The 10,324-nt window shown below is 38.6% G+C and overlaps 1 protein-coding gene across 1 annotated transcript in view; it reads left to right on the top strand.

Moving 5' to 3' along the window:
- Positions 1-1,809: 1,809 nt before the first annotated feature.
- PDCL2 (phosducin like 2) overlaps positions 1,810-10,324 on the top strand; it is a 10,469-nt gene continuing 1,954 nt past the window's right edge. The window contains 6 exon segments of the mRNA XM_035897733.1: positions 1,810-1,955; positions 5,264-5,306; positions 5,443-5,551; positions 6,045-6,109; positions 6,111-6,139; positions 8,979-9,122. Of these exon segments, the coding sequence (XP_035753626.1) occupies positions 1,810-1,955; positions 5,264-5,306; positions 5,443-5,551; positions 6,045-6,109; positions 6,111-6,139; positions 8,979-9,122 (536 nt within the window).

Genomic DNA, 10,324 nt, shown 5'->3' on the forward strand with positions numbered 1-10,324 from the left:
AATGCTGAGTCATGGACATACTGTTTTCCTTACAAAAATTATTCGTTACTAATGTACAATTAAAAATCACTAGAATGTAAATGTTCTTAAATTAGATTCCATTAAGGATTCAAATGTTTCTTTATTTTGTTGATTATATTAAAAGCATATTAAAATGATTTGTTTCCTAGTGTTGTGATGTTTACAGTGTGTGTAACGCAACCGTAAAAAAGTCAGTGTGTGCATGCGTCATTGCCTCTAACAACAGTTATGTACATTTGTCGTGTATAACACAACCGTAAAAAAGTCAGTGTGTGCATGCAACAGTCATTGCCTCTAACAACAGTTATGTACATTTGTTTTCCCTTAGCATACTAAAACTATTTGTTTCCTAGTGTTACGATGTTTGCAATGTGTGTAATGCGACTGTCAAAAAGTCAGTGTGTGCATGCAACAGACATTGTTTCTAACAACACTGTTATGTACACATTTATTTTCCCTTACAAATAAAGGCACTCAGAGAGTAGTTTTAATGAGAATGTTTGCAGTGTAGACTATTGCATTTTTTCAGAATATATTGTAAGTAAGTGGATTGTGCAGTCTTTAAAATCAGGGCTTATCTAGGCAGGCCAAACAAAAGGTGTGGTTTGCTTTTCAAGATGATGTTCTCTACCCCTGCACTTCCTTCACCGTAGCCTGTGGACTTCTGGCAGTCTACAGGGTCAAGATAAGTGCTGTGCTGGTGATCTACAGAGCTATATTGATGATAAAGGAGTCGGCAGTCCTCAATAAGCCTTAAGATTAATAGTGTTTCATTGGCTGGGAAAAAAAAGAAAGAGAATCTCTATTCCCTTAACAGAAGCAAATTGAACAAGTTGCATGTTTTGAAGAAATATCTTGACTTTAATTCAACTGAAATACGATGGCATCTCTTTTTTTTTTAGCTATTAAGAACACAGATGCAATATGGTTCTCATTCAGAAGAAGACTTAATTGCATTATTTACATTCTTCCAGAATTAGGATTCACTTGAAAACTCAACTGGATTTCATGTAGACTTAAAGAAACTCTACTCAAAAGAACAAAAAATGTTAGCCTCGCAATTTTCCTAGATTCTTTCTGAGTTTGTTTTCACACCAGGGTTGTGGTAAAATATGATATTGAGGTTGTAATTATGTTGAAAGTAACTAATCATGCAGTATAGAAGCAGATTATTGTTTTTAACATTGTATAGGCTGGTAATGGTTTGAACTGACCTCAGCGTTACTACTCCTGCTTCTGCAAGCTTGGATGAGCAGCTGAACTTCAGAAGATAGCTGAGAAAACAGGTGGCCTCAGAGGTGGAAACCAGCCTAAGAAGTCCTTTTCCTCTTCTTACCCACTTGTTTTTACTCTACAGTTTGCTGTGTCTCCAGCTGAACTGGTGCAATTATCTGTGAACTGAAGATCCAGTTATAGATGACCCCTGGCCAGAACTAATGCGTGACCTTCTGCCACAAAACGCTCATTATATTATATTGTATTGTGTTGTAGTAAATTGGATTATTTGTTTATGTTTTTCCCACGACTGCCTTACACCACATGTGCGACAGCTTCCACTCAAGTAGGCAGTGGGATGAGCAGGCCATGGCTGAAGGACAGGGCAGGGAAGCAGGGCTGCCTCCTTCAGCCACACCACGGCCTGAAGTGGCCCAGACTGAAAGCGCCCCATGTTTGATGTTCTGTTGGTTTGGATTTTGTTTATTTTTGTTTCTTTTCTGTTTTGGCTTTTTTTTTCCTTCTGAAATGTTTTTAAACAGGATCAGTTTTGTCAGTGGTAACTAACGACCGATGGGGCAAATGGCTGGGACCCGCCACCACCTCACCGCCTGCCCGCCTCACGCTGCCACCATTAGAAACGGTGCAGGAGGGGTGGCCCTGGCCCAACAGCCGCGGCCACCCTGCCACCATCGGGTCAGACTAGTGGCCCCCGTGAGGTGAGGCAGGGACCTGGGGAGAGCCATGCAGGTGGGTGCAGACGGTCACCCCAGCCCCGAGCTGTCCTGCTGGGCCAGCAGCTGAGACCCAGGGTGATGAGGGAGTTGGGGCGCGGACGCCAAGGAAATGGGGGAGGCGGTGGGTGGGCAGTGACTGGGGCCGAGAGAGGTGCTGGGTGCTGCAAGAGCTGTTGTGCTGCCTGAGGCAACCAAGGACAAGGTGGTGGGGAGGGCAGCAATGCCAGCCACTGGGGAGGGCTCCCTCGGTGCAGCCAAAATTGCTGCAGGGCCCAGCAGGGCAGAGAGTGCAGGTGTTGCTGCCCCAGGCCTGTGCAGCCTTTCCAGCCCCTGTGGGGGTCCTGGGAAATGGGAGATGGGAGAGCAGTTTATGTGGGCTTTCTTGTGTGAATACCTCAGGAAACAAGTTTCTAATGGTTAAGAATTAACCATCATTACTGTCCTGTAAGAATAATGAAATACAACACTTTGATAGCTGGATGATCATAGGTGTAGCATATTTTAAAAACAAAATTGAGAATTTGTTTCCTGCCATTCACCCAAAAACCCCAGAACTTCAAATTAAATTTACCAGAAGTGTTAGTTACACTTAAAGTTTGAAGTTATGCAGCCTGTGGGTTCCCAGACTTGACCTATGTATTACCCCTGGCAAAGCTGGTGGTAATTAACATTTTCATTGGCAGCACTGAGAAGGGTCATGAGAGGTTTTTTCACCTGGGATTGTGGCCTGCTAGTAGAGCAATACTAGCTTCATACTCCAAAACCACTTTATATTGGGTCACTTTTGCCGTTTTTTGGCTCCTTTGCACTCTTGCCATCAGATATCTTCATTTTCATTTATTTCATCTGTGCATATTACTGCAACCTTTAACAAATCACTTAACACCAACTTTTTAAACAGTATTTAACACAATTTCTTAGAAAATTGTTAAAGGTTTGCTAGCTTCAGATGTCTTCCCTGAGACTGGAGTTCAGATTTATCAGAGAGAGAGACCTGGTTCTTTTATCCTTTCCTTACTGTGACCTAGGATTCTTGATCCAATTTTTTTTTTTTTTTTGCTTTTATATTTTGTAGTGTAACAGCACCTACAAGATGTCCAGCATACAACTGGTTACACAAACCTATTGAATGTTACAAACACTAAAAAGAAACAGTATAAAATACACCATGGAAAGACATTATGTAGGACCTAAATTTACAGAAAACCACAAAATGTCAAAATCTTTCCTGGCAAAAACTGGCCAGAGCCTATCTTCTAAGTTACCTACATTCCAATTCTGTTTCAGTAGTCCTTTTTGTGGTGTGATTTTGAAATTATTTGTTCAGTTATGATGATTATTTTTATTATGTTTTTTAATGCCTCATGATTCTTGTAATCCTTCTGCTATGGAGAAGGATTTGCATTCTGTGAAGTCGGGAAAACTGATCCTGACTTAAGTCAGGAAATCATACGCTAAAGCACTTGTGTGGAGGCCAAAAGACATGCGCATCACTCATGTTTCTTCAGTGGTTCCCTTGGAGGAGTTGCCCTCTTAGTTCTGTGGATTGTTTTTTTTGATACCCTGACTGTACCAAAGTCAAAATTCTTCTTTGGTGAAGGGTTAAAAACGTGCAGTAAGACTGACTGTGAGAATTTTTTATGCATGTAAACGCTGGAGAATTACACTACGGCAAAATCTTCATTTGGGTTTTTCCTATTCCAGACCCATTAGTGACCATCTAATTCATTAGATTATATATGACATTTCTCTTTTATTTTTTCCAATGGATTATACCAATTACTTTTTCATCAAAAAAGGAGAAAACATCACTTATTCTTAATTCTTTATCTACATTTTCATATGTGGATAAAATTAAAGAAAGTTTGCCAGTATATCTGAAGGACTTGGTGATGAAATAACCATGTCCTCAGAGGTAGAGTGCAACAGAAAATAATTTTCCAAATATTATAACTAACTATTTACAATGGAGTTGTCATTTCTAGTCCAAAATCTGGATATTGGAGCTTTGCAGAAGAAATCAGTTAAAGTATTCAGGTATGAAATCTCTGCTTTACCTTAGGAATAAGGCACTAGATGTTTGCAAAGCCAGAGTGCTCCACTAGTAGCGAATATTGGTAGCCACATCCTTGCCTGCAGTTTGCTAAGCCCACGCGTTAGGACTGTCGTAGGAACTGCCATAACTATTGCTGCTTCCTTTCCACTCCAAACCCTGCAAAGTCTTGCTTCCTCACTCATGCCAGAAGAAACTGGCAGAGGTAAGAGCCTTCTTGCAAACCCACTGTACTTTCTTGTGAGCAATAGCGTGATTCCATTTACTCTCTTTGTGGCTTTCCCAAGTATTTTTTGGGAATAAATGCAAAGCATTTCCTTTACCTCTGTGAAATTCGTTCAGGCATGTGTAACTTTGAATTAGAATTTGTTTCATTACACTCTTGCTAAATTCTGTACAAGAGATTTGTTGAATAAAGATGAGTCAGCTGTTGGCTGAAAAGGCAAATGTAGTACACATGGGCATGGCAGTAATCCAATGGCAGTCCTGGGTGTTTCCTCAGGTAGAATTTTTGTAATGTACTTTTTGTTCACTTGATGTTGCATTATTATGGAATTATTAATACCATTGAACACTTCTGATATATAAATATCTATACAGAGATTTCTTTATGAAGGTTTTCAACCAAGTCATTATTTTAGAGCCAAAAATACCACACTTTTTGATTAACAACCTGGCTTAAAACTGCTTCTTTAGTACTTCTAATCCATACGAGAGGCCTCCTAATGTGCTGCTGTTCTACCATGCCAGTACCAGTCCAGTTACAGTAAACAGATTCTAATGTGATAATTTCAGTAGAAATGCAGCCTTATAAATAGCGTGCAGTTCCTTTATCTTAACCATTTAATTAAAATTACCACAAATATAGACTTAACACCTGCAGAAGTCCTGCATTATAAACATGATGTATGAAGTAGCTCATGTTGACATATTAATCATTCATTTAAAATAAAAAGGGTTTTTTCTTCTGATTCTAGGCATGCTTCTACATCTTTATTCACAGTGTCAACACCTTATACTTAGTAGTAACAGAAAAATACTGATACAAAAATCTTGCCCGTGTGTTTCTTTAAGTGTGTTTAAGTCAGCGGTTATAGGTTTGGGTTTCTGAAGTAGGTGTCCATATACATTTTAGACAATTTTTGGCTGGTATTTTGGAGACTGATTATTTTATCCATGCTTACATTTTGAGTTTTCTTTCTCTCATATTTTCTTGCAGTTTTCTGTTCAGAAGTGAAAAACGAAAAATGAAAATTCCTGCTAGAGAATGGTCCATGAAGGTATAGCCTCTAAGTAATGCTTTCCTTTTGTTACATCCTTAACAGATGCCAAAATGAAAAAGGGCTGGTTTTGGTTTAAAAAAGGCCACACACGACTAGTTTGTTGATTTAGTTCTGTTTCATAATATGAAAACAGGATCCAAATGAAGACGCTGAATGGAATGATATACTGAGAGATTTTAGAATTCTTCCACCAAAAGACAAAATTGAAGAAATGGTTTTACACTTGCAGAAAGAAGCACAAGGCAAGTAAAATGAAAAATACATGTTAGTATAACAAAATTTGAAAAGCTGAAGTATTTTCAATAATGCTTTTTGTAACTTAAACATTGTACAATAATTATACTTTTATTTTAATTATTTTCACTTGGTTATTTTAAAAAGGATTCTGAATTAAACATATAACACGCTTAGCGACAATCATTATGGCATATAACCTGTACAGATAACTCGTTTTCATGATTTCATAAAGGAATCAGTCAGTAAAAGCAGGATTCACATTCTGAAAAATTGGTAGTAATCCACTCCTGTGTTTATGTATTTTTCTGTATACTTATATTTAAATAATTTTTTTTCTCTCTTACCCAGAGCTATACAAAAGTTGACTAATTTCTGAAATTAGTACATCATTTTCTTTCATTAGTTCCATGTCTGTGTAATACTTTTCATACATTTAAAATGTTCGAAGACACTTTGGAGAACAAAAGATGGCTAATTATTTTTTGTTGTTGTTTCTAGGGGAACCATATGAATGAATGAATCTTGCACAATTAAAGGAAGCTGAAAATGACTTTGACGAGGCTGATTGATAGGAAAGCTATTGAAACATACAGGTATAGTAAGATATTTCTATCCAGGTTAACAGTGCACATGTCACAACTGTCCATGTGCACGCTCCTGAAACATAAACTCTGAATCTTTTGAACAGCAACGTCTGCTGACTGACACAACTGCCACCTTTCACTTTCCACTCCTTTGCCAGCAGGTAGCTGGCACTCACATTACTGTCCTACATCTTCCTGATTGTCAGTGGCAAAGAGAGGCAGTTTACACTATATTTTACTTTGATGTTTTCTTAGAACAAAATTATTCCCCTTTTAAAATACTTGATTTAGTCTCAAATCTGAGTATTTAAAAGAAAAAGAACAGAAGGGGCCACAGTGGGAACCACTGTTACACAACCTCAGTTCAGCTGAAGACAGATTGGGCTACTGTGTGTTTAGAGGCGTTGCATGTTTGAAGTGTTGCATACGTGTAGGGCTTGGCGACCGGAAGATCTCGCGATGTACGGAAAGGATAGGGACTGACCGCCCCGTGATAGAGCTTATGATGTAACTGCAAAGGCGGGAAGGAAGTAGTTTGCATATAAAAGCAGTGAAAGAGAGTTAATAAACGCCATTTGTGATATCCTCATATTGGGGTCTGTGTCTCAGTGGCCCGGGGGCGGGGGATGTGTGGCTCTCGTGCTGTCTCACCTCGAACGGGAGTTGTTGCCGCAGACAGGTAAAGAAAGCCGGCTGCAACACATACGTGACATTTATCTGTCACGCAAGTAGGGTTCATTCCCTGTTTGCCTTATTAAACTCTACCTCTCACTCTGTCTCTCTGAAGATACTTTCTGCCAGTCTGTAGGAGTTAGAGCAATGCTGATAAATATTCAAAGAAAGGAGAAGTTCTGTGTCGCATTTTCTCTTATCAGTTCTGGACAGCAGGTTCTGTGGATTTCAAGCCAGGAGGAAATGGACAGTTGGCCACAGGTTTTCTACCATGCTGCACAAGAAAATTAGGAAAAACAGGGTCCCAGCATACATGGCCCCAACTTGGTTAAGACAGTGAGTGTGTGCATATGAAGCGTGTGCCACCTATATCGGGATGGCATGTCACTAAAGAAGAAAACTGTATTTCAGTGCTGGAATCAAACTGTTTATTATTTTTAAATGATAATTAAATAATTAATCTGAGTATATGAGTGAAATGCACCTCTGCCTTTTGGATAGCACTCGTTTCTGGTACGGTATGCTTTCTAAATACATTATTGAAATAAAAATGCAATGTAAAACTTACTATGAATTACAGTTTCACTATATCATATGCTGCAGTTTTTATGCCGGGATGGTGGTAGTTGATAAACTTGTGTAGTTTTGAAAGGTGTTTATCAAGTCAGCTGTGGACCCCTAATACACAACTATGGTGGTTATCTTATCCAAGATTAATTTTTATGTCTTTTCTATTTCTTACTTCATGAAAATATTTGTCTGAAGCTTACATAGAAGGAAGGCTCAAGGGAGATCTAATCAATGTCTATAAATATCTGAAGGAAGGGTGTAACGCAGACAGAGCCAAGGTGTTTCCAGTGGTGCCCAGTGACAGGACCAGAGGCAGTGGGCACAAACTGAAACATGGGAACCTCTGAACATCAGGAAATGCTTTTTGCCTGTGAGGGAGACCGAGCACTGGCACAGGCTGCCCAGGGGGGTTGTGGCGACTCCATCCTTGGAGAGGTTCAGAAGCTGTCTGGATGCATTCCTGGCTGGCCCTGCTTGAGCAAGGGGGTTGAATCAGATGACCACCCGAGGTCCCTTCCAACCTCAGCCATGCTGCAATTGTGTAATTCTGTGATGTACCATTTACCGTTCTTAGCGTAACTGTGGCACAACCGTATTCAACTATTTAATAGGAGTACACCAATTATTTTAATTACAATACCATGCAGAGTCAATATGTTTTATGAATTCAGGTTCAGAAAACTTTGGCAGCTTGTATGGAGACTTCTTAGAAATTTTAGCTATACTGGACATTCACACGTATATTTTTGCAGGAATTTTACAAGTACTCTGCTGAGTTCTGCAGAGCTTTGTACTGTAACTAAGAAAACCGAGACATGCAGTTTACACAGAATAAAAATGCTAATATTATCAAAACATTTACACTGTCTGGATTCTATTTGTACTTACTGCGCTTGCATTGTTAAAATTACTAAAATAATTCTAGTGCTAACACTGTTTATCTAGTGCTGTATTCTCAAAGGAAGATAATAATTCACATAATTATGTGGAGGTTGTGAACCTAAATTATCATGCGTAGCTGCTAGAGTATAATAACATTGCATATATATTATTTAATCTTTTTTTAGAAAGCCACTTCTACAGTGGCTTTCAGTTAGTAAAATTAATAGCTGCTTTTAGTTCAACAAATCTCAGTAAGGCATTTTCCTTTTCTACCTTACAAGTATTTTTATAGATTAAGACTGCCATCTACTGTTTTTACATTCCAGTATTCATGAATTATTTTAAAATTGTCTCATAAATACTAGTACTGGTGGTTTTTCCTCAAACCAATCTAATTTTCAGAATCAGAAAAACAATTAATGCCTGCTTTAATTTTTTCTTGCTTTGTCTCAAATGATAAGCCCTTGTGGAACATGTTCGTTACTCAAGATTCCCAAATCTGATATTGAGGAACATAAAAGTAAGGAAATTAATTTTAATGTTATCTTATTGATTAAAGATTAGCATAGAAGCCTTTCTAGCTCTGAAATTACATTAGAAGCCCTTGAGCTAAAGGGTTACTCAACACATCTTTTAAAGTGATTGAGAGAAAAGCACCAGATATTATTTTAAAATGCATTTTACATGTTCCAAATGCTTATTTTTATTATTACTTTTTAACTAGGCAGCAACACTTGCAAGAACGGAAATGTCTTCAGAGGATGCAAAAGTATGGGGAACTAAGAGAAATTTGTGGAGAACAGTATGTAAAGGAAGTTACAAATGCTCCAGAGGATGTTTGGGTTATAATTCATCTTTATCGGTCAAGGTAATTACTTTCTTCTTTAAGATGTTGAATACTTCAATACAGAGAACGGAACTGGTAATTAAGAAGCAATACCAAGAAAAATGAAATACGATAGACTAATGAAACAGCAATTGTTTGGAGGGAACGGAATCACCGAGCATGGGACCTCCTTGATTTGTTAATTCACTTTGTGAGAATTAATCACTTCACTTTTGTTCAATTATGTGAAAGATTTCTTCCGCCATGTATGCTTATCACCATGTACTGAACCTCACTGAGATGTCTGAATTTCACTGAGAAAGCGGCATCCACCATCTGTGCTACGGGAAGTTCATTTGCAGCCACTTTTCTCAGCAGGAGTGCTCAAACAGGATTACTCTACCTTTATTTCCCCTTTGACTTTAACAAATCAAAAGCCCAATAGGAAAAGTCTCAGTTACGAAAGTTGAGGAAAGATAGGGAATTTGGTAGTTTTTCAGTTCCCTACTAAATTCTCTAATGGTGGCAGAAGTTGTGACAGGATCCAGCAGAAATGCCAAAGGACTCCCATGATTAGTTCACCATATGTCAGCATCTCTAACAGATGTTTTTCAAAAGTACTGAGAATTAGTATGGAATATTTAGTGCATTTTTTAGATTCAGACCAGCTTTCTCTTTTCCTTCTTTTTAAGCCTGTTAGGAGGAGGAAGCTTCTTTGATTCTTCTCACTTGTCAGGAATTGAGTATTATTTCCAGGAACAATAGGAATGGATCAATCAAATTACATATTATGGTCTAGAGACTGGCAGGTCAGGGTGCTGGGCCATCTTGTCTACACGGTGCTTTTCCCAAGAAAGGTTGGACCAGATGATCCTTGAGGTCCATTCTAATCTGGTATTCTATGATTCTATGAAATGAAATTGTTCATATTAGAAGAATTTACATTTACAGATCAAAAGAAAGAAAACAGAAGCTTTTCTTGCTTTTGTTTACTGGAGAACCAATTCTGTACTTTATCATTGCACAAACACGAGTCTGTGAGGAAACTCAAAATTCCTTAGGAAATGAATACGAGGTCTCTTATGGCTGGTAACAAAACTGCCTCGTCTGGGTCTCTTATGGCTGGTAACAAAACTGCCTCGTCTGTCTTTGGTCACAAGAGGGTGCTGCTGGAACTCTTTGAGGGTCCATAGGCTAAACCAGCTTCTTTAACTTCTGTGGGCTGGTTGTGGCTGGGGGGGGGT

The sequence above is a fragment of the Egretta garzetta genome, unplaced genomic scaffold (genome assembly GCF_000687185.1).
Source record: "Egretta garzetta isolate BGI_Z169 unplaced genomic scaffold, ASM68718v1 scaffold46, whole genome shotgun sequence".
In the NCBI taxonomy this organism is placed as follows: domain Eukaryota; kingdom Metazoa; phylum Chordata; class Aves; order Pelecaniformes; family Ardeidae; genus Egretta; species Egretta garzetta.